The following is a 22,973-nucleotide window of genomic DNA, read 5'->3' on the forward strand; positions in this document are numbered from 1 at the left end:
AACCGGGCTGTGGGTGAGCACTGGAGATCTAGTGCCTACTACATGCACCTCTCCCTTAGACTCCACTCCCACATTTGCCCGGCACGAGCGGAGCGCAGGCATAGGACGCACTGCAGCCTCCCAGCTCCCCGGAGAACCATCACGCAGAGCCGGCGCAGGATACCCTGGACCGAAACGGCGTACTGGAGACCAGATATGCTGAGCAGGCACACCACGCCCTGGCTGGATGCCCACACTCACATGACACTTTCAGGGGGCTGCCCTATAGCGCACTGGGCTATGGGCACGCACTGGCGACACCGTGCACTTAACCGCATAACACGGTGCCTGACCAGTAACGCGCTGCTTATAATAAGCACGAGGAGTGAGCTCAGGTCTGCTACCTGGCTTAGCCACACACCCCGTGTGCCCCCCCCCCAAAAAAATTCTGGGGCTGCCTCTCGTCTCCTGTCGCGCTGCCTCCTTATATCGCCGCCGCTCAGCTTTCGCTCCCTCCAGCTCAGCTTTGGGGCGACGATATTCCCCAGCCTGTACCCAGGGTCCTTCTCCGTTTAAAACGGAGTCTCCTCCCATGTCCAGGAGTCCTGAGATTTCGGCCGCTGCTGCTGCTGTTGCTGTTGCTGCCCGTTACCACGCTGCTTGGTCCTTTTGTGGTGGGGGATTCTGTAACAGTTTTCTTCCTGGGATGAAGGAGAGGACCAAAACGCAGCGTGGCTAGTGTTCAACATGATTTAATAAAGATAATAACGTGAACACTACAAGCAACAAAACAATAAATGTGAAAACCGAAAACAGACCTATCTGGTGCAGAACACAAAGATGGGAAACAATCACCCATAAACCAACAGTGCAAACAGGCTACCTTAATATGGTTCCCAATCAGAGACAATGCAAAACACCTGCCTCTGATTGAGAACCATATTAGGCCAAACAACAAACCCAACATAGAAACACAAAACATAGACTACACCCACCCAGCTCACGTCCTGACCAACTAAACAAAGACTAAACCAAGGAAATAAGGTCAGGAACGTGACAGACTGCTTATGTTAATGCCACGTTAAAAGGATACATTTCAAGTGACAAATATTTACTTTTAGACCCACAGAGATCCTATTCAATGAATAGGGATACTATATGTCAGAGGTGGGACCGAGTCATTGTTTTAAGTCATAAGTAAGTCTCAAGTCTTAGCACTCAAGTCTCAAGTCAAGTTGCAAGTCAAGTCCCAAGTCAAGACAGGCTAGTCTGAGTCAAGTCTCAAGTCAAGACCGTCAAGTATCAAGTCAAGTCTCAAGTCCTAAACTTTGAGTTTTGAGTACTAAACAAGTCATAATGTGCTCTACACCAAATGTAATACCATTTCATATTTTTAACAGGAGTAATAGTTAGTATATTACATTTACACAAATCATGAATGCTTTTAAAAATATATTTATTACTTTCCAAATAAACGTTATACACTGCTCAAAAAAATAAAGGGAACACTTAAACAACACAATGTAACTCCAAGTCAATCACACTTCTGTGAAATCAAACTGTCCACTTAGGAAGCAACACTGATTGACAATACATTTCACATGCTGTTGTGCAAATGGAATAGACAAAAGGTGGAAATTATAGGCAATTAGCAAGACACCCCCTAAAACAGGAGTGATTCTGCAGGTGGTGACCACAGACCACTTCTCAGTTCCTATGCTTCCTGGCTGATGTTTTGGTCACTTTTGAATGCTGGCGGTGCTCTCACTCTAGTGGTAGCATGAGACGGAGTCTACAACCCACACAAGTGGCTCAGGTAGTGCAGTTCATCCAGAGTGGCACATCAATGCGAACTGTGGCAAAAAGGTTTGCTGTGTCTGTCAGCGTAGTGTCCAGAGCATGGAGGCGCTACCAGGAGACAGGCCAGTACATCAGGAGACGTGGAGGAGGCCGTAGGAGGGCAACAACCCAGCAGCAGGACCGGTACCTCCGCCTTAGTGCAAGGAGGTGCACTGCCAGGGCCCTGCAAAATGACCTCCAGCAGGCCACAAATGTGCATGTGTCAGCATATGGTCTCACAAGGGGTCTGAGGATCTCATCTCGGTACCTAATGGCAGTCAGGTTACCTCTGGCGAGCACATGGAGGGCTGTGCGGACCCACAAAGAAATGCCACCCCACACTATGACTGACCCATCGCCAAACCGGTCATGCTGGAGGATGTTGCAGGCAGCAGAACGTTCTCCACGGCGTCTCCAGACTCTGTCACATCTGTCACATGTGCTCATGTGCTCAGTGTGAACCTGCTTTCATCTGTGAAGAGCACAGGGCGCCAGTGGCGAATTTGCCAAATTTGGTGTTCTCTGGCAAATGCCAAACGTCCTGCACGGTGTTGGGCTGTAAGCACAACCCCCAACTGTGGACGTCGGGCCCTCATACCACCCTCATGGAGTCTGTTTCTGACCGTTTGAGCAGACACATGCACATTTGTGGCCTGCTGGAGGTCATTTTGCAGGGCGCTGGCAGTGCACCTCCTTGCACAAAGGCGGAGGTAGCGGTCCTGCTGCTGGGTTGTTACCCTCCTACGGCCTCCTCCACGTCTCCTGATGTACTGGCCTGTCTCCTGGTAGCGCCTGCATGCTCTGGACACTACGCTGACAGACACAGCAAACCTTTTTGCCACAGTTCGCATTGATGTGCCATCCTGGATGAACTGCACTACCTGAGCCACTTGTGTGGGTTGTAGACTCCGTCTCATGCTACCACTAGAGTGAGAGCACCGCCAGCATTCAAAAGTGACCAAAACATCAGCCAGGAAGCATAGGAACTGAGAAGTGGTCTGTGGTCACCACCTGCAGAATCACTCCTGTTTTGGGGGGTGTCTTGCTAATTGCCTATAATTTCCACCTTTTGTCTATTCCATTTGCACAACAGCATGTGAAATTTATTGTCAATCAGTGTTGCTTCCTAAGTGGACAGTTTGATTTCACAGAAGTGTGATTGACTTGGAGTTACATTGTGTTATTTAAGTGTTCCCTTTATTTTTTTGAGCAGTGTATTTCCATGGAAATACATGGGTAGCCATGAGAAACCCCCCCCCAAATAGTTATCGACTATCGAGGATCGCTATGGGGCACAGTCAGGCGATGTAGGCTTGTACACAATCGCCCAACCTTGTTTTAGGAACGTCAGGCAGGATTTAGGCTACCAAATCCCTAGCCAGTTGTAGCTCAATCTTGGGTTCAATGATCACGTTCCCGCACTGACTGGCTGTGTGGAGGCTCATTGAGTTAACGTTATCCTAGCCTACATGATACACTAGTAAAGTAATAAAATATATAGCTGTCGGCTATATTAGCCACGACTTACCGTTCTTTGTGCAGCTTCAAATTTCGAACAAAGTTGGAAATTGTTGCGCATCAATCTGTAATTTTCTTCCCGCATGTTTTGTAAGTTGCAATCCGTTTTTTGTTGATACAGCTTCGTCTTTATATACAAAAATAGTCATTTAGGGTATCATCTTTCCAAGGGCTCCATCTGAATTCACCCGCAGACGTTCCTCTGCACTGCCACGCACAACCTTTTCTCAGCTGGCACAATTTGATTGGCTGCTGTCCGATTCAAACTGTAATCCGTTAAATGAAGAGTTGATGCGCTGCACACTTTTTTTAATAGCATCATTTGTAATATTTGGGCTTGAGGAGGGTATCAAGTCAGGTCAAGTCAAAAGGCTCAAGTCCAAGTTAAGTCACGAGTCATTGGCGTTAAAGTCAACGTCGAGTTGCATGTCATCATATTTGTGGCTCGAGTCTGACTCGAGTCATGTGACTCGAGTCCACACCTCTGCTTTATGTAATTCTATGTTCAGGCTCCTTGGGCAAGGGAAGAAATTAAATCTACTTTTCAATTTTTTTCCAGATCTGCCATTACCATATTTCCTCAGAGGACAGATGGCAAGCATGACTTCCGGGTGTGGAACACACAGCTGATTCGCTATGCCGGTTACAAGCAACCTGACGGTCAGATTCTGGGAGACCCAGCCAACGTGGAATTCACTGAGGTACAGTTAAATGACATTGTGGTCACGGTTATTCAAAGTGAATTATAGATCGTAAGAGCATGGAATATGTATCCCTCATGGGATATAAAACCACAGACTTTGTCTTGTCAGCTTCAACCCACTGAACCACTTACAGTATGAATCAATCAATCAAATGTATTTATAAAGCTGTTTTTAGATCAGCAGATGTCACAAAGTGCTACACAGAAACCCAGCCTAAAACCCAAACAGTAAGCAATGCAAATGTAGAAGCACAGTGGCCAGGAAAGACTCCCTAGAAAGTCAGGAACCTAGGAAGAAACCTAGAGAGGAACCAGGCTCTGAGGGGTGGCCAGTCCTCTTCTGGCTGTGCCGGGTAGAGATTATAAGAGTACATGACCATTTAAGCCCAGATTGTCCTTCAAGATGTTCAAACGTTCATAGATGACCAGCAGAGTTAAATAATAATCAGTGGTTGTAGAGGGTGCAACAGATCAGTACCTCAGGAGTAAATGTCAGTTGGCTTTTCATAGCCGAGCATTCAGAGATCGAGACAGCAGGTGCGGTTGTGAGAAAGGGGAGGAGAGAGAGAGAGAGTCAAAAACAGCAGGTCCGGGACAAGGTAGCATGTCTGGTGAACAGGTCAGGGTCATCAGGTTAGACAGGAGAATTACATCAGATATAACAGACTGACCCTAGCCCCCCAGCACATAGACTATTGAAGTATAGATACTGGAGACGGAGACGGCTGGGTCGATGATACCCCTGGACAGGGCCAACCAGGCAGGATATAACCCTACCCACTTTGCCAAAGCACAGCCCCCACAACACTAGAGGGATATCAACAGACCACCAGCTTACGACCCTGAGACAAGGCTGAATATAGCCTATGAAGATCTCCTCCACCGCACAAGCCCGAGGGGGCGCAAAACTGGACAGGAAGAGCACGTATGTGATTCAACCCACTCAAGTGACGCACCCCTCCTAGGGACGGCATGGAAGACCACCAGTAAGCCAATGACTCAGCCCCCGTAATAAGGGGCTGACTACACACCCCTGGGCCAACCTACACTCAAACATAGGACCTACTGAAGAGATGAGTCTTCAGTAATGACTTTAAGTCGAGACCGAGTCTACGTCTCTCACATGGATAGGCAGACCATTCCATAAAAATGGAGCTCTGTAAGTGAAATCCCTGCCTCCAGCTGGAGGTCTGCATCTTGTGACCGTAGTGTACGTGCAGGTATGTACGGCAGGACCAATTCGGAGAGATAGGTAGGAGCAAGCCCATGTAATGCTTTGTAGGTTATCAGTAAAACCTGTAGGTTAGCAGAAATCAGCCATAGCCTTAACAGGAAGCCAATGTAGAGAGGCTAGCACTGGAGTAATATGATACAATTATTTGGTTCTAGTCAGGATTCTAGCAGCTGTGTTTAGCTCTAACTGAAGTTTATTTAGTGCTTTATCTGTGTAGTCAGAGAGTAGAGCATTGCAGTAGTCTAATCTAGAAGTGACAAAAGCATTGATTTGTTTTTCTGCATCAATTTGGACGAAAAGTTTCTGATTTTTGCAATGTTATGAAGATGGAAAAAGCTGTCCTTGAATTATTCTTGATATGTTGGTTAAAAGAGAGATCAGGGTCCAGAGTAACGGCGAGATCCTTCACAGTTTTATTTGAGACGACTGTTCAACCATCAAGATTAATTGTCAGATCCAACAACAGATCTCTTTGTTTCTTGGGACCTCTTTGTTTTGTCCGAGTTTAAAAGTAAACATTTGCCGTCATCCACTTCCTTATGTCTGAAACACAGGCTTCCAGGCTAGTCAATTTTGTGGCTTCACCATGTTTCATCAAAATGTACAGCTGTGTGTCATCCGCATAGCAGTGAAAGTTGACATTGCGTTTCCAAATTACATCACCAAGAGGTAGGATATATAGTGAAAACTATAGTGGTCCTAAAACAGAACCTTGAGGAACGACGAAACTTAAAATTGATTTGTCAGAGGACAAACCATCCAGAGAGACAAATTGATATCTTTACGACAGATAAGATCTAACCCAGGCAAGAACTTGTCCATGTGGACCAATTAGGGTTTCTAATCTCTCCAAAATAATGTGGTAATCGATGGTGTCAAAAGCAGCACTAAGGTCTAGGAGAACAGGGACAGATGCAGAGCCTTGGTCTGACACCATTATGAGGTAATTTACCACCTTCACAAGTGCAGTCTCAGTGCTATGATGGGGTCTAAAACCAGACTGAAGCATTTCGTATACATTGTTTGTCTTCAGGAAGGCAATGATTTCCTGCGCAACAGCTTTTTCTAAACATTTTGAGAGGAATGGGAGATTCGATATAGGCCAATAGCTTTTTTACATTTTACAGGTCAAGGTTTGGTTTTTTCAAGAGAAGCTTTATTACTGCCATTTATATTAGTGCCATCTGGTGGATAGGGAGCCATTTATCTTAACCGCCATCGATAAGAAACAATACTGTGCAGCCGTATTCATTGACCTGGCCAAGGCTTTCGACTCTGTCAATCACCACATCCTCATCGGCAGACTCGACAGCCTTGGTTTCTCAAATGATTGCCTCGCCTAGTTCACCAACTACTTCTCTGATAGAGTTCAGTGTGTCAAATCGGAGGGTCTGTTGTCCAGGCCTCTGGCAGTCTCTATCGGGGTGCCACAGGGTTCAATTCTTGGACCGACTCTCTTCTCTGTATACATCAATGATGTCGCTCTTGCTGCTGCTGAGTCTCTGATCCACCTCTACGCAGACAACACCATTCTGTATACTTCTGGCCCTTCTTTGGACACTGTGTTAACAACCCTCCAGGCGAGCTTCAATGCCATACAACTCTACTTCCGTGGCCTCCAATTGCTCTTAAATACAATTAAAATTAAATGCATGCTCTTCAACCGATTGATTTGCAGTGGAAGACACATTCTTCCACTGCAAATCAACCATTCCAGTGTTTTACTTGCTATATTGTATTTACTTTGCCACCATGGCCTTTTTTTGCCTTCACCTCCCTTATCTCACCTCATTTGCTCACATTTTATATAGACTTATTTTTCTACTGTATTATTGACTATGTTTTTTTTACTCCATGTGTCACTCTGTGTTGTTGTATGTGTCGAACTGCTTTGCTTTATCTTGGCCAGGTCGCAATTGTAAATGAGAACTTGTTCTCAACTTGCCTACCTGGTTAAATAAAGGTTAAATAAATAAATAAAATGTGTTATGGTCAACACAGGAGGACCAAGCTCAGGAAGGAGCTCTTTCAGTAGTTTAGTTGGAATAGGGTCCAGTATGCAGCTTGAAGATTTAGAGGCCCTGACTATTTTCATGAATGTGTCAAGAGATACAGGATTAAAACACTTGAGTGTCTCCATTGATCCTAGGTCCTGGCAGACTCAGGACAACTGAGCTGTGGAGGAATTTGCAGATACAAAGAGGAGTCCGTCATTTGCTTTCTAATGATCATGATCTTTTCATCGAAGACACTCATGACTTTATCACTGCTAAAGTGAACGCTATCCTCTCTTGTTGAATGCTGCTTTTTAGTTAGCATTGCGACAGTATCAAAAATACATTTGGGATTGTTCTTATTCTCCTCAATTAGGTTGGAAAAATAGGATGATCGAGCAGCAGTGAGGGCTCTTCGATACTGCATGGTACTGTCTTTCCAAGCTAGTCGGAAGACTTCCAGTTTGGTGGAGAGCCATTTCCATTCCAATTTTCTGGAAGCTTGCTTCAGAGCTCGGGTATTTTCTGTATACCAGGGAGCAAATTTCTAGTGACAAATGTTTTTTGGTTTTAGGTGTGTGACTGCATCTAGTGTGTTACACAAGGTTAAATCTAGACACTCAGTTAGGTGGTTAACCAATTTTTGTCCTCCAACGTCCTTAGGTAGGTGGGGGGAGTCTGGAAGGGCATCTAGGAATCTTTGGGTTGTCAGAGATTTTATAGCACGGCTTTTGATGATCCTTGGTTGGGGTCTGAGCAGATTATTTGTTGCGATTGCAAATGTAATAAGATGGTGTTCCGATAGTCCAGGATTATGAGGAAAAATATTTACATCCACAATATTTATTCCATGGGACAAAACTAGATCCAGGGTTATGACTGTGGCAGAGTAGGTCCGGAGACATGTTGGACAAAACCCAATGAGTAGATGATGGCTACTAAAGCCTTTTGGAGTGGGACTGTGGACTTTTCCATGTGAATATTAAAGTCACCAAAACTGTCAATATTATCTGCCTTGACTACAAGGACCTTTAGGAATCCAGTGAAACTCAGTGAGGAACGCTGTATACGGCCCAGGAGGCCTGTAAACAGTAGCTATAAAATGTGATTCAGTAGGCTGCATATATTTCATGACTAGAAGCTCAAAATACGAAAAACAGTCGTGTTTGTAAATTGAAATTTGCTGTCATAAATGTTAGCAACACCTCCGCCTTTGCGGGATTATGGTCACTAGTGTAACCAGGATAAGAGGCCTCATTTAACACAGTAAATCCATCAGGCTTAAACCATGGTTCAGTCAGGCCAATCACAGCAAGATTATGATCAGTGATTAGTTCATTGACTATGACTGCCTTGGAAGTGAGGGATCTAACATTAGAAGCCCTATTTTGAGATGTGAGATATCTCTTTCAATAATGACAGGAATGGAGGAGGTCTTTATTCTAGTGAGATTGCTAAGGCGAACACCGCCATGTTTAGTTTTGCCCAACCTAGATCGAGGCACAGACACGGTCTCAATGGGGATAGCTGAGCTGACTACACTGACTGTGCTAGTGGCAGGCTCCACTAAGCTGGCAGGCTGGCTAACAGCCTGCTGCCTGGCCTCCACCCTATTTCATTGTGGAGCTAGAGGAGTTAGAGCCCTGTCTATGTTCGTAGATAAGATGAGAGCACCCCTCCAGCTAGGATGGAGTCCATCACTCCTCAGCAGGCCAGGCTTGGTCCTGTTTGTGGGTGAGTCCCAGAAAGAGGGCCAATTATCTACATATTCTATATTTTGGGAGTGGCAGAAAACAGTTTTCAACCAGCGATTGAGTTGTGAGACTCTGCTGTAGAGCTCATCACTCCCCCTAACTGGGAGGGGCCCAGAGACAATTACTCGATACTGACACATCTTTCTAGCTGATTTACACGCTGAAGCTATGTTGTGCTTGGTGACCTCTGACTGTTTCATCCTAACATCGTTGGTGCCGACGTGGATAACAATATCCCTATACTCTCTACACTCACCAGTTTTAGCTTTAGCAAGCAGCATCTTCAGATTAGCCTTTACGTCAGTAGCCCTGCCCCCTGGTAAACAATGTATGATCACTGGGTGATTCTTTTTAGGTTTAATATTGGGGTAATGGAGTCGTAAATGACTAGGGTTTTCAATTTGTCAGAGCTAATGATGGCTCAGACCCCGTAATGGGTGAAGGAGAGACCCGAGAAGGCTCGGCCTCTGACTCAGACTCGTTGTTTAATGAGGAGAACCGGTTGAACGTTTCTGTCGGCTGAATGAGCGACACCGGTTGAGCATGGCAACAACATTTCTATCCAGAAGCCTTGAGAAAATTGTCCGGCTGCGGGGTGATTTATACTACTATCTGTACTTATTGGTGGCACAGACGCGGTTTCCTCCTTTCCTAAACTTAAATTGTCCTTGCCTAACGATTGCATCTGAAGCTGGGCTCGCAGCACGGCTATCCTCACCAGAAGGTGATAGGTCTCCTGTATATTATGAGAACAGCAACTGCAATTAGATGGCATAGTGTTAATGTTACTGCTTAGCTTTTTTGGCTGGTCAAGGTCCAGTAGAACCATATCCAGAAAAAGCATGTCCAGAAAAAGCATGTCCAGAAAAAGCAACTTCAAAAAGTTGATTGAAATAAGTAAAGCGAGGAAAAAACAAACAAAGTCGTTGGTCAATGTATTAAAAGAAAAAAACAAATGGTTTGGCAGATAGCCAAGTAGCGACAAACAGCACAACAAATGGCAACAAACAGCACAACAAACAGCACAACAAATATAACAACAAACAGTACAACAAACAGCACAACAAATGGCAACAAACAGCACAACAAACATAACAACAAACAGCACAACAAACAGCATAACAAACATAACAACAAACAGCACAACAAACATAACAACAAAACAGTAACAACAAACAGCACAGCAAACAGCACAACAAACAGCACAGCAAACAGCACAACAAACAGCATAACAAACATAACAACAAACAGCACAACAAACAGCACAACAAACAGAACAGCAAACAGCATAACAAACAGCACAGCAAACAGCACAACAAACAGCATAACAAACATAACAACAAACAGCACAACAAACAGCATAACAAACAGCATAACAAACATAACAACAAACAGCACAGCAAACAGCACAACAAACAGCACAACAAACAGCACAGCAAACAGCACAACAAACAGCACAGCAAACAGCATAACAAACAGCACAGCAAACAGCACAACAAACAGCATAACAAACATAACAACAAACAGCACAGCAAACATAACAACAAACAGCACAACAAACAGCACAGCAAACAGCACAACAAACAGCACAACAAACAGCATAACAAACAGCACAGCAAACAGCACAACAAACAACACAACAAAAAGCACAACAAACAGCACAGCAAACAGCACAACAAACAGCACAGCAAACAGCACAACAAACAACACAGCAAACAGCATAACAAACAGCACAGCAAACAGCACAACAAACAGCACAACAAACAGCACAGCAAACAGCACAACAAACAACACAACAAAAAGCACAACAAACAACACAACAAAAAGCACAACAAACAGCAATTAACAGCACAACAGCATGGAGACAAGTCCGGAAGTAGATAACAAAACCTGAAAGTGTTCAATGTCTTTATATAGCATACCTCTGAGCAAGGCTAAAACTCTGACAAAACAGATTCTGGAGTGGAAACCACTAAACAGGATTTATGAGTCTACTTGAGTGAATCCATGTTAAAATGTAATGAAATGTGTTGGCTTGGGTCTCTAGATCTGTATCCAGCAGGGCTGGAAGCCTCCCAAGGGCCGTTTCGACGTGCTGCCTCTCCTGCTGCAATCCAACGGAAATGACCCAGAGCTGTTTGAGATCCCTCAAGACCTCATTCTAGAGGTGCAGATCACACACCCCAAGTGAGTGAGACAACACACACGCACACACCCACCCATGCACACACACACACACACACACACACACACACACACACACACACACACACACACACACACACACACACACACACACACACACACACACACACACACACACACCCCAAGTGAGTGAGACAACACACACACACACATGCACACACACACACACACACACACACACACACACGCACGCACGCACGCACGCACGCACGCACGCACGCACGCACGCACGCACGCACACACACACACACACACACACACACACACACACACACACACACACACACACACACACACCTCAAGTGAGTGAGACAACACACACACACACATGCACACACACACGCACACACACACACGCACGCACGCACGCACGCACGCACGCACACACACACACACACACACACACACACACACACACACACACACACACCCCAAGTGAGTGAGACAACACACACTAACAGAGGCTGGGTATGGGTGTGTTCCAATTGCCACACTAGCAAACCACTTAGACTGAAGCAATGTACGAGCCATGTTTTCACACAGATTTAATTACACCTCACACTTTAGGCACAGAGGGAGTTTCATCCCGGGCACATGACATCCTCTGCCAACCAAGCCCCGAGAACCATCCACCTGGCTCTCTTCTCAAACCCCCCGTCCCTCCCAACCCACCCCTGCATCAGTTCAGTTAGCCTCAGCTCTTCTCTGCTGCCAGTTTGGCTCCTGAAACTGTCACCACCTGCGTCTCATCATTACATGAAGATATGATGACTCTATGCTACTGCGGCCAAACAGATTGGTAGCTGGCCCCCAGAGGCCACGCAGAGCGTTTTTTTGATGTAGGACCAGTCATTTCGGGGCCTCTGAATCGCTTTCAAGTGTTTGTGCTGTGATAATGGGATAATGTTAATTTTGTCTGCGCTCCTGTGCTTCTTGGATGTCTACTCCTCTATTGTGTAAAACAATTCACACCATGTCATCACAGTGAGCAGATATGTCATCACAATGGCCAGATTTGTCATCACAGTGGCCAGATTTGTCATCACAGTGGGCAGATATGTCATCACAGTGGGCAGATATGTCATCACAGTGGGAAGATTTGTAATCACAGTGGGCAGATTTGTCATCACAGTGGGAATATTTGTCATCACAGTGGGCAGATTTGTCATCACAGTGGGCAGATATGTCATCACAGTGGGCAGATATGTCATCGCAGTGGGCAGATATGTCCTCACAGTGGGCAGATATGTCCTCACAGTGGGAAGATATGACATCACAGTGAGCAGATTTGTCCTCACAGTGGAATGATATGTCATCACAGTGGGCAGATATGTCATCACAGTGGGCAGATATGTCATCGCAGTGGGCAGATATGTCCTCACAGTGGGCAGATATGTCCTCACAGTGGGCAGATATGACATCACAGTGAGCAGATATGTCATCACAGTGGGCAGATATGTCCTCACAGTGGGCAGATATGTCATCACAGTGGGATGATATGTCCTCACAGTGGGCAGATAGGTCATCACAGTGGGCAGATATGTCATCACAGTGGGCAGATATGTCATCACAGTGGGCAGATATGTCATCACAGGGCAGATATGTCCTCACAGTGGCAGATATGTCATCACAGGGCAGATATGTCCTCACAGTGGCAGATATGTCATCACAGTGGGCAGATATGTCCTCACAGTGGGCAGATATGTCCTCACAGTGGGCAGGTATGTCCTCACAGTGGGCAGATATTTAATCACAGTGGGATGATATGTCCTCACAGTGGGCAGATATGTCATCACAGGGCAGATATGTCCTCACAGTGGCAGATATGTCCCCACAGTGGGCAGATACGTCCTCACAGTGGGCAGATATGTCCTCACAGTGGGCAGATATGTCCTCACAGTGGGCAGATATGTCATCACAGAAGAATTCTCTTGGAGAAATCCTTAATTTCTTTGTACCTACAAACAGTGTTTTCTTTCCATGACGTACTATACAAATGCCAATGTCAGAATATAAGCTTGTCATTAGTCTCTTCCAATGGCTTTTCACCAAGATAAGAATGTGCGCTTTTACATTGATTCAGAATGTAAACAACAGCAGCAGTCAGCTACAGTTCAAGCTATGTATAATATATCCTCTTAACCATCTCTACATACCTTGAATGCTAGCTTATTCATTTGAATCAACAAGTCAAGCTATAAGTCACATTCTCCATCTTTTCTCCATACCTTGAATGCTAATAATTTGAATCAATGTCTTTGTTCCCTTGTCCTTGCAGGTATGATTGGTTCAAGGACCTGAATCTGAAGTGGTACAGTCTGCCTGCTGTATCTAGCATGCTGCTAGAGGTGGGGGGGCTGGAATTCACTGCTTGTCCCTTCAGTGGCTGGTACATGGGCACCGAGATCGGCGTCAGGGACTTCTGTGACAGCTCTCGCTACAACATCCTGGAGGTTTTATGATCACTTATAAAGCATTCATAAGCATTTCTAAACGTTTATAAGCACCCCTTCGGTGGCAGTTACATGGGCACGAGATCGGCGTCAGGGACCTCTGTGACAGCTGCAATGGTTAAATGCACTATTTGGACATATTCTAATTTGACCATGAGGTATACAGTGGGGTTACCTGTGTTATGTGTGGGGTGTGTAAGGGGAATTCACACAGTAGTTGTGAGTGGATGTTTTACCATAATCTTTTACTACGATATTTACTCAAATCTATCATATGTTTTACCATAATCTGGTGGGTTTACATACTATACACCTGAAATAATTTTGTATCTTTTATTGAACCTTTATTTAACCAGGAAAAGCCCATTGAGACCCCGAGTCTCTTTTTCAAGGGAGACCTGGTCATTAAAGGCAGCAACAATCAATACATTACAGAATGAAAACATACAACAATACAATACAACAGCATGATCCAGCCTAAAAAAAAGCATTTACACTCTATATTTTAAATTCATTCAGTGGCACTAACATATCTAGATGAAACATGTTGTAGACTATTCCATGCCTCTGGTGCACAAGAGGAGAAGGCAGTCTTGCCTAATACTATGAATGTCCTGGGGACTGTAAGTAGCAACCACCTAGCAGACCGGGTATGGTAACTGCTGGTGGTGAAGGAGACCAGACTACAGAGGTAAAGAGGGAGTTTACCCAAAGGGATATAAAGTGAGGTCAAGAGGGAGTTTTACGCATATAAAGTGAGGTCCAACCTACCATTTGGTACAAGGTGCAATGATGAGTGAGTGACTTGGCATTTGTAATAAAGCTCAAGGATGCATGGTAAACAGGGGTCCGGTCTGTAAGACAGAGGAGGCTGCATATACAACAAGTCACCATAATCAATTACAGAGGGAAAAGTGGCCTGAACAAGCGTCTTCCTAAACATAAGTGGGAAGCAAGCCTTTTTACGGAAATAAAAACCCAATTTCAATTTAAGCTTTGTCACACGATTATCCACATGAACTTTAAAGGACAACTTGTAAAGGACAACAGATCATTAATAAAAATTGAGAACAACACAGGAGCTATAATGGAACCCTGGAGGACACCTCTATTAATCTCAAGAAAGCTAGACTTGTGATTGTCAGTATATACACATTGTGTTCTGTCAGAAAGGTAGTTCCTAAAACAATTTACTGCCCCTTCACTGAGACCAATGTTTCTGAGTCTAGCTAGCAACAATTCATGGTTAACTGAATCAAAGGCCTTTGATAAATCCACAAACAGAGCAGCACAATGTTCCTTTTTATCAAGTGCATTAATGATATAATTTGCCACTGCTATAGCTGCAGTTGTGGTGCTGTACCCCGATCGAAAGCGAGACTGAACCTCGCTCAGTATGTTCTTTTCAATGAAGACGTTTTTTAACTGGGAGATCACTAGGGATTCATAGACTTTGGCCATGCTGGGAGTTTGGAGATAGGACGATAGTTATTAGCATCTGAGGGATCTCCACCCTTTAGCAGTGGGGGACATAAGCTGATTTCCAAATGCCGGGTATGGAATTGGTCAAGAGACTCATGTTGAAAATATGAGCCACAGGTTCAGTAATAATAAACCAGCTGCTATCTTTAAGAGGTAGGGGTCCAGGTTGTCTGGAACTGCAGACTTTTTAGTGTCTATAGCCTTTAGTGCTTTATGGACCTCAGTATAAGAAACAGGCTCAAAGTTAAAATGGTTGACACGAGGGCCTATATCATAGTTGACTGTAAGAGAGCTTACATTAGAGTCCTGGGCCCCACCATTATCAACAACTGAACCAGCAGATATGAAGTGCTTGTTAAAAAAACTACAATATGGGCTTCACTTCATTAGAATCCATCATTAAATGTTCATGAAGGCCAGAGGATACATTAGAACCTGACACTGATTTGATTAGCTTCCAGAACTTGGTAGGGTTGTTTAGGTTCTCTGTGACTGCATTTAAAAAGTCATCTGATTTGAACTTCCTGATAAATCCTGTGCATTTGTTTCTTAGCGCTCTGAAGGAGGCCCAGTCAACAGGAGCATTTGTATGTCTAGCTTGAGCCCAAGAGATATTTCTCTTTCTAATTAATTCTGCCAAATTATCTGAAAACCAAGGATTGTCCCTTCCACTGATTCTATATTTCTTCACAGGGGCATGCTTATCACAAATTGACACAAATTTCATATAAAAACTGTCCCAGACAGTGTCAACATCGGGAATCAGACGTACTCTGTCAATATTATGGTACAGATCATGTAAGAGTGCTTGCTCATCAAACTGTCTAAAATGTATTTTCTAAATATAACGGGTTTGGTTATGGTCATTTTTGTATTTCTAACACAATCAATAGCACAGTGATCACTGACATCATTACAGAATATCCCAGTCCATGTGTATTTGTGAGGGATATTCGTTAGGACAATGTCCAATGGCGTTGATTTGTTAGGTGCTCTAGCATTCGGTCTTGCAGGCACATTCATTAATTGAGTGAGATTCAGAGAGTCACACAGTTCTTTAAAAGAGTCCGAGACAGATGTAAGAATGTCCCAGTTCTAATCTCCTAAAATAATGAATTCAGAGTCATTAGCAGTCCGTAGCAGCCGAGGGCGGTCCGTAGCAGCCGAGGGCGGTCCGTAGCAGCCGAGGGCGGTCCGTAGCAGCCGAGGGCGGTCCGTAGCAGCCGAGGGCGGTCCGTAGCAGCCGAGGGCGGTCTGTAGCAGCCGACTACAGTGATGTGGGAGTCCTTATATACGTTCACTTTATCCGCAAGCAATTCAAAATGTTTGACTTTGGTAATGGAGAGAATTTCAGAGTCGTTAAACTCGGATTTCACATAAATTGCAACCCCTCCTCCTTTACTCATCCGATCCGTTCTAAAAACCATGTACCCATCAATAGAAATCAAGTTATTTGACACAGATTTCTTTAGCCAAGTTTCTGATAAAACCATTATGTCTGTATTTGTTGTTTTGGCCCATATTCTACCAGTGTGGCAGATGAGTCTGCTCTCATGACCACATGCATACAGGCTAACATTCATCACTTAAATTCTCAACATTCATGGGTTTAACATTTTTTTAAGCATACATTTTTAAAATTGTTTTCCTGGAAACAGCAAGTCAAAATCAAATCAAATCAAATACTTTTGGTTGAATACACATATTTTAAATTTGTTTTGATTTGAATTTTACTTGCTGTTTCCAGGAAAACAATCTATTTTGATGTTTAAACAAATAGAAACATCTATTTTGATTATGTAGAATCTTCATTTGAGCCAGTTTTTTCTACAGAAGGAAAATGATCCTGCACCAACTGGAAATGTGAATTATTATGTGGATTATAATTATTGGACATTTTTGTAGGGGTTGATACATTTTTCGTAAGGGAAAATCAAGTCTCAAATGTCAAAGTGTAAATTACAAACTTCAGAAGTCTTTTAAAACCTTAAATACACTACAGGTTTAAAATGTCCTGCAACAGGGTGATCAAATTAAGATCCTACATCTGTATTGCTGGTCAGATGAAGAGGATCTTGCTTTTTTTGCTGTAGCTATGGGGATGAATTAATGATTAATGTGTTTCATGTCACAAACAGTAGTATCATGATGTCTAGAACATGTCAAGCTTAGAGGCTGTAGATATAATAACTACGTCTCTGGTTGTGCTGTTTTCATTCAGCTAATGTATTAGCATAGCCATTACGGTGATGATGATATGGTGTTGTTATGTTTTCAAAGAGTTCCCGTGCTTAGAAAGTCACTTTAGTTGTTTTCTCAGTCATTTCCCCTCATCTTGTATTCCCATCTCAAGCACCATGCACACTGCTGCTAAATGCAGCTTTACCCATGAACATAATTGTTATGATAGATTTTATGTGACATTTTCTTATTTTAATGCAGAACAAAAGGCTTAAACGGTTGTTTTTTATTGTTTAAAATGTCTCCATTATGTATTTAGGCCATTTTATACTAACTGCAACCAATCACCTGTGGTTTTATACTGACTGCAACCAATCACCTGTCACTCTGTCACTCACTGGATAGTTTGTCACTCACAGGACAGTTTGCCAACCCCTCAGTTTGGGAACCACTGATTTAAGTACCTTGCTCAAGTTCACATCCACAGATTTTTCACCTAGTCAGCTATGTTTACTGGTCCAATGCTCTTAACCACTAGGCTACCTGCCGCTTATGTAGCTTTACGAACAACAGCACTTAGCGGACACTTATTCTTACCACAACAAGGTTACTTGAATGATAAAGAGAAATGTTGATCTCTTATGTAGCAGGAATATAGGAGCAATAAGATAAGAAGAGTAAAATGTTACCCTGATTGTTTATCTTCAAAGTATCTTTATACACAACAGGTATTGTTATTAAAGCATGATATGTTACTGTCCAATAGGAAGTGGCCAATCTGATGGCCTTGGACACCAGGAAGACTTCTTCTCTATGGAAGGACAAGGCACTGGTGGAGATCAACATAGCAGTCCTCTACAGTTTCCAGGTGTGGGTTTATCTGCTGCCCATGTAAATATCTAAAGGTTACTGGGGTGCTGGAATTGATTATTTATAGGGCTTGCATTTCATACACTATCTATACAAATGTATGTGGACACGCCTTCAAATTAGTGGATTCGGCTATGTCAGCCACACCCATTGCTGACAGGTGTATGAAATCGAGCACACAACCATGCATAGACAAACATTGGCAGTGGAATGGCCTTATTGAGAGCTCAGTGACTTTCAATGTGGCACCGTCATAGGATGCCACCTTTCCAACAAGTCAGTTTGTCAAATTTCTGCCCTGCTAGAGCTGCCCCGGTCAACTGTAAGTGCTGTAACGCTACAGTATACAATGCCATTATAGATAATTATGCGCTTCCAACTTTGTGGCATCAGTTTGGGGAAGGCCCTTTCCTGTTTCAGCATGACAAAGCAAGATCCATACAAACATTATTTGTTGAGATCAGTGTGGAAGAACTTGACTGGCCTGAGTCCTGACCTCAACTCCATCGAACACCTTTGGGATTAATTGGAACGCCAACTGCGAGCCAGGCTTAATCGCCCAGAAACAGTGCCCAACCTCACTAATGCTCTTGTGTCTGAATGGAAGCAAGTCCCCGCAGCAATGTTCCAACATCTAGTGGAAAGACTTCCCAGAAGAGTGGAGGCTGTTATAGCAGCAAAGGGGGGGGGGGGGGGGGGTACAACTCCATATAAATGCCCATGATTTTGAAAAGAGATGTTTGGCGAGCACGTGTCCACATACTATATTGAATGATTTTCTAGAATGGTCCTTGATGTAGACAAATGAGTATTATGCTTTATATATGAAGCATGTCTTTTTATGAAGTCAGAAATATGTTTAAATTATTTGTAATTATGGGTGCTTGAGTGTGATTGAATTTATATCTTGATAAACTCTAAATATAATTTTGAAATAACTAAGGTAAATGAACTGAATGACTGAACCGAATTCCCCTTCATGATTTGCTTCCTGTTATCTGTTCTCAGTCATCTAAGGTAACTATAGTGGATCACCACTCTGCCACAGAGTCCTTTATGAAGCACATGGAGAATGAGATCAGGGTGCGGGGGGGCTGCCCGGGGGACTGGGTCTGGATTGTACCCCCCATGTCTGGAAGCATCACCCCCGTGTTCCACCAGGAGATGCTCAACTATCGCCTCACGCCATCCTTCGAGTACCAGGTAAATCAAATCAAATCAAAGTTTATTGGTCACGTATACAGATTTGCAGATGTTATAGCAGGTGCAGTGAAATGCTTCTGTTACTAGCTCCAGCAGGTCAGTAGAATGTCTTGTGTTACCAGCTCCAGCAGTACAGTAGAATGTCTTGTGTTACTAGCTCCAACAGAACAGTATAATGAATTGTGTTACCAGCTCCAACAGTACAGTAGAATGTCTTGTGTTACTAGCTCCAGCAGTACAGTAGAATGTCTTGTGTTACCAGCTCCAGAAGGACAGTAGAATGTCTTGTGTTACCAGCTCCAACAGTACAGTAGAATGTCTTGTGTTACTAGCTCCAGCAGTACAGTAGAATGTCTTGTGTTACTAGCTCCAGCAGTACAGTGGAATGTCTTGTGTTACTAGCTCCAGCAGTACAGTAGAATGTCTTGTGTTACTAGCTCCAGCAGTACAGTAGAATGTCTTGTGTTACTAGCTCCAGCAGTACAGTAGAATGTCTTGTGTTACTAGCTCCAGCAGTACAGTAGAATGTCTTGTGTTACTAGCTCCAGCAGTACAGTAGAATGTCTTGTGTTACCAGCTCCAGCAGTACAGTAGAATGTCTTGTGTTACCAGCTCCAGCAGTACAGTAGAATGTCTTGTGTTACCAGCTCCAGCAGTACAGTAGAATGTCTTGTGTTACCAGCTCCAGCAGTACAGTAGAATGTCTTGTGTTACTAGCTCCAGAAGGACAGTAGAATGTCTTGTGTTACTAGCTCCAACAGTACAGTAGAATGTCTTGTGTTACTAGCTCCAGCAGTACAGTAGAATGTCTTGTGTTACCAGCTCCAGCAGTACAGTAGAATGTCTTGTGTTACTAGCTCCAGTAGTACAGTAGAATGTATTGTGTTACTAGCTCCAGCAGTACAGTAGAATGTCTTGTGTTACTAGCTCCAGAAGGACAGTAGAATGTCTTGTGTTACCAGCTCCAGCAGTACAGTAGAATGTCTTGTGTTACTAGCTCCAGCAGTACAGTAGAATGTCTTGTGTTACTAGCTCCAGCAGTACAGTAGAATGTCTTGTGTTACTAGCTCCAGAAGGACAGTAGAATGTCTTGTGTTACCAGCTCCAACAGTGTAGTAGAATGTCTTGTGTTACCAGCTCCAACAGTGTAGTAGAATGTCTTGTGTTACTAGCTCCAACAGTGTAGTAGAATGTCTTGTGTTACTAGCTCCAACAGTACAGTAGAATGTCTTGTGTTACTAGCTCCAGAAGGGCAGTAGAATGTCTTGTGTTACTAGCTCCAACAAGGCAGTAGAATGTCTTGTGTTACTAGCTCCAACAAGGCAGTAGAATGTCTTGTGTTACTAGCTCCAACAGTACAGTAGAATGTCTTGTGTTACCAGCTCCAGCAGTACAGTAGAATGTATTGTGTTACTAGCTCCAGCAGTACTGTAGAATGTCTTGTGTTACTAGCTCCAGCAGTACAGTAAAATGTCTTGTGTTACTAGCTCCAACAAGGCAGTAGAATGTCTTGTGTTACTAGCTCCAACAGTACAGTAGAATGTATTGTGTTACCAGCTCCAGCAGTACAGTAGAATGTCTTGTGTTACTAGCTCCAGCAGTACAGTAGAATGTCTTGTGTTACTAGCTCCAGCAGTACAGTAGAATGTCTTGTGTTACTAGCTCCAGCAGTACAGTAGAATGTCTTGTGTTACTAGCTCCAGCAGTACAGTAGAATGTCTTGTGTTACAAGCTCCAGCAGTACAGTAGAATGTCTTGTGTTACCAGCTCCAGCAGTACAGTAGAATGTCTTGTGTTATTAGCTCCAGCAGTACAGTAGAATTTTTTGCAAATACAATACAAATACATAAATAATCAAAAATCTAAACAAGAAATCAAGATATGACAGAACGAGTCCAATTAACAGGGGTATACAGTATATATTATTGTGAGCATGTGTCACAATCTAGAATATAAATATGTGGTGTGTATAGTGTGTTATTTTGAAATAAAATGGAATTATTCAGTAGTAAGTATATTAGGATGAGCTATTTTATTTAACCTTTATTTAACTAGGCAAGTCAGTTAATGTCACGCCCTGGCCTTAGTATTCTTTGTTTTCTTTATTATTTTAGTTAGGTCAGGGTGTGACATGGGGAATGTTTGTGTTTTGTTGGTTTTGGGTGTTTTTTATGGTAAAGGGGTTGTTGTGTAGTATATGGGTTTGTGTGGAGTTCAGGTGTCTAGCGTTGTCTATGTATGTTTAGTTGTCTAGGAGAGTCTATGGTTACCTGAATGAGTTCCCAATTAGAGACAGCTGATTTCGGTTGTCTCTGATTGGGAGCCTTATTTAGGGTAGCCATAGGCTCTCATTGGTTGTGGGTAATTGTCTATGTGATACGTTTGTAGCCAGTGTGTGCACATCGTTGTTTTAGCTTCACGATCGTTTTCTTGTTTTGTTTTTGTATTAAGTGTTTCGTGTTTATTTTTCGTCATCTTTTTTAAAATAAAAGAAGATGGCTTATTTTCCAAGTGCTGCGTATTGGTCCGTCAATCCTCCACACGATCGTGACAGAATTACCCACCATAGGACCAAGCGGCATGGAAAGCGGCAACAGGACCTACCTACACAGGATTCATGGACATGGGAGGAGATACTGGATGGTAAGGGGCCGTGGGCTCAACCGGGAGAATATCGCCTTCCTCGTGAAGAGCTGGAGGCAGCTAAAGCTGAGAGGAGGCGATATGAGGAGGCAGCACGGAGACAAGGCTGGAAGCCCGTGAGTACAACCCAAAAATTTATTGGGGGGGGCCTTAAAGGGAGTGTGGCGAAGTCAGGTAGGAAACCTGCGCCTACTCCCTGTACTTACCGTGGAGAGCGAGAGTACGGGCAGACACCGTGTTACGCAGTAGAGCGCACGGTGTCTCCTGTACGAGTGCATAGCCCGGTTCGGTACATTTCAGCTCCACGTATCGGCCGGGCTAGACTGAGCGTTGAGCCGTATGTCATGAAGCCGGCCCAACGCATCTGGTCACCAGTGCGTCTCCTCGGGCCGGCGTACATGGCACCAGCCTTACGCATGGTGTCCCCGGTTCGCCTACATAGGCCGGTGCGGGTTATTCCACCTCCCCGCACTGGTCAGGCGACGGGGAGCATACAACCAGGTAAGGTTGGGCAGGCTCGGCGTTCAAGGGAGCCAGTACGCCTGCACGGTCCGGTATTTCCGGCGCCACCTCCCCGCCCCAACCCAGTACCACCAGTGCCTCCTCCACGCACTAGCTATATGGTGCGTGTCTCCAGCCCTTTACCACCAGTGTCTAAACCACGCACCAAGCCTCCTGTGTGTCCCCAGAGTCCTGTGTGTCCTGTTGCTGCTCCCCGCACTAGCCCTGAGATGCGTGTCCCCAGCCCGGTGCCACCAGTCCCGGCACCACGCACCAGGCCTACAGTGCGCCTCAGCCGGCAGGAGTCTGCCGTCTGCACAGCGATGACTGAACTGCCCGTCTGCCAAGCGCCATCTGAGCCATCCGTCTCCCCAGCGCCATCTGAGCCATCCGTCTCCCCAGCGCCATCTGAGC

At 44.2% G+C, this 22,973-nt stretch overlaps 1 protein-coding gene across 2 annotated transcripts in view; it reads left to right on the forward strand.

The window, feature by feature from the left end:
- The window catches only part of LOC129826662 (nitric oxide synthase, brain-like), a 95,871-nt gene that overhangs the window by 45,333 nt on the left and 27,565 nt on the right, over nucleotides 1-22,973 (forward strand). For both annotated transcript variants that reach the window (XM_055887631.1, XM_055887632.1), the window contains exons 8-12: nucleotides 3,896-4,037; nucleotides 11,069-11,208; nucleotides 13,505-13,679; nucleotides 18,109-18,210; nucleotides 19,221-19,415. In XM_055887631.1, coding sequence (XP_055743606.1) covers nucleotides 3,896-4,037; nucleotides 11,069-11,208; nucleotides 13,505-13,679; nucleotides 18,109-18,210; nucleotides 19,221-19,415 — 754 coding nt within the window. The remainder of the gene's footprint in view (nucleotides 1-3,895; nucleotides 4,038-11,068; nucleotides 11,209-13,504; nucleotides 13,680-18,108; nucleotides 18,211-19,220; nucleotides 19,416-22,973) is intronic.

The sequence above is a fragment of the Salvelinus fontinalis genome, chromosome 28, assembly GCF_029448725.1.
Source record: "Salvelinus fontinalis isolate EN_2023a chromosome 28, ASM2944872v1, whole genome shotgun sequence".
Taxonomy (NCBI): Eukaryota; Metazoa; Chordata; class Actinopteri; order Salmoniformes; family Salmonidae; genus Salvelinus; species Salvelinus fontinalis.